The sequence below is a fragment of the Phalangium opilio genome, unplaced genomic scaffold, assembly GCF_054372755.1.
Source record: "Phalangium opilio isolate 3A_F unplaced genomic scaffold, DU_Popi_V2 ptg000042l_1, whole genome shotgun sequence".
Classification (NCBI taxonomy): domain Eukaryota; kingdom Metazoa; phylum Arthropoda; class Arachnida; order Opiliones; family Phalangiidae; genus Phalangium; species Phalangium opilio.
Genome location: NW_028324166.1, coordinates 10,181,128 through 10,182,850, shown reverse-complemented (window position 1 = coordinate 10,182,850; position 1,723 = coordinate 10,181,128). Strand labels below are relative to the sequence as shown.

At 40.1% G+C, this 1,723-nt stretch overlaps 1 protein-coding gene across 1 annotated transcript in view; it reads right to left on the bottom strand.

The window, feature by feature from the left end:
• The window catches only part of LOC149679081 (uncharacterized), a 32,857-nt gene that overhangs the window by 143 nt on the left and 30,991 nt on the right, over nucleotides 1–1,723 (bottom strand). The window contains exon 6 of the mRNA XM_089836891.1: nucleotides 45–289. Coding sequence (XP_089693017.1) covers nucleotides 59–289 — 231 coding nt within the window. The 3' untranslated portion in view covers nucleotides 45–58. The remainder of the gene's footprint in view (nucleotides 1–44; nucleotides 290–1,723) is intronic.

The window sequence follows — 1,723 nt, the reverse complement described above, 5'->3', positions numbered from 1 at the left end:
CCGAGCAGGTATTTGTTCCCCTAGTGGTCGGTCTTAGTGTTTACATTTTGCTCGGTTGTCAATCTGACCTAAGCCGCACCTTGTGACCCCTGCCTTTAAGGGCTATGAGCTTACGTAGCCAAATCGGTATTGTGACTATATTTGAGAGGAAACTTCCTCGCTCCGTTGTCGATAGTTGGGAAAACAGAAGCTTTTTGGTATAATGCAGTTCGGCCGTAGATTCATAGAGCTTCGATCGTCTGTACGAGATAACGTTCGGATACGCTCTCAAATCCCACGATTCATTGTCCTGTCGTAGTATTGAGTTTTGTTTAATAGTATAGGAATAAACGATTTTGACCCTGAACAAACTGAATCAAAGGAGAAACTTTCTGACTTTGTAGATTTTTGGGTGCTCTTTTACGTGGTATGGTCTCCTATACACTCCTGTTTTGTGGAATTTTCGCCATATTGGATAATGGTGGAAGAAATGAATGGAACGCCTAGCAACTTTAGTTGAACTTAATCGATTCACACATTTATATGCTTAAACCTCATCATTCATCCATAAATTAATAAGATATGTTCCATAAGTAGCTATACTTAGAAATGCTAGAGACTAACTGAGGTAGTTCGAGAACGACGCGAGAATTGACTTTCCTCGGTTTTGCAGTCCATCTTCCTATTTAGTCCGTACTAAGCCTTTGGCAACGCCTCACCAGGCGTCGCTTTACGAGAATCTATGACGTTTCACCTACGTCACTTCATGACAAGCTCTCAGTAACCAGTAACAAGCTTATGGAACGTATCTTTTAAACTTATGATTCATCTTATATCCCCAGTAGCAAAAGCTAGTCGGGTCGACAACAAATCTGATCAATCGGCCCGATAGAGTTATCGGACTATCGCCAGTCCCTAATACTTGTTGTCGGAGTCATTGAGTAGTCAATGCACGCTCGGATAAGAATAAAACAACGTTCAAGCCGCCTCAAGACTAACTGGTTGAGCTACAGTCGCAATAGGGGATTAGCATCTCTTAACCAGGGTTGGCAAAAATCCGGATAATTTGAATAAAATCCAGACCAGTGGTTTTTATTGGATTAAACCGGATTTTATTGGATTTATCCGGATTTTTTTAAAAAAAATGAGTCATTTTAGGTTTTTTTGGAGGCAAAGTACTTCTGTTTAGCTCTTATATAAGTTTTGGAGCACTCCCCGACCCGACCCCTAGCCTCGGTTCCAATATAAAATCGTTTAACTGCTAAAATGTTTTCCTGAAATCTATTTCTTTCCTAAGTGCACGAACCTAACACTAGCGCGGCTCCAGTGGATCCCTTACAAAGGGACTTTCCTTCTTAATAGGGATGCAACGATTCGTAATTTTTCGGAATCGGCCGATTCGATGCATCGGTCTCTAAAAAATCGGCTTCGGCCGATTAATCGGCCGAAGCCTCAAGGTTGTACGTTTTAGGCATTAGTATAGGAGTGCTACTTGTCAAAAATGTCTAAGGACATTAATCGATCTGGTTTGGTTTCCGTGATACTAGTTCATTTAGTTCAACACACATTTTGTCCATTCTTTCTGCTACAACTTGTTTTTGATTAGTTCTTTCTTTGCATTCCGGATAGGAAAAAATAATTTTAAGCGTGAGTTTTTAAGTTCCTTTCTCATCCTTTTAAAAACAAGAAGTAGCATTCAAGACTTCAAGTATTATTACTTTAAGTAAACAAGGTACTGCAGGAA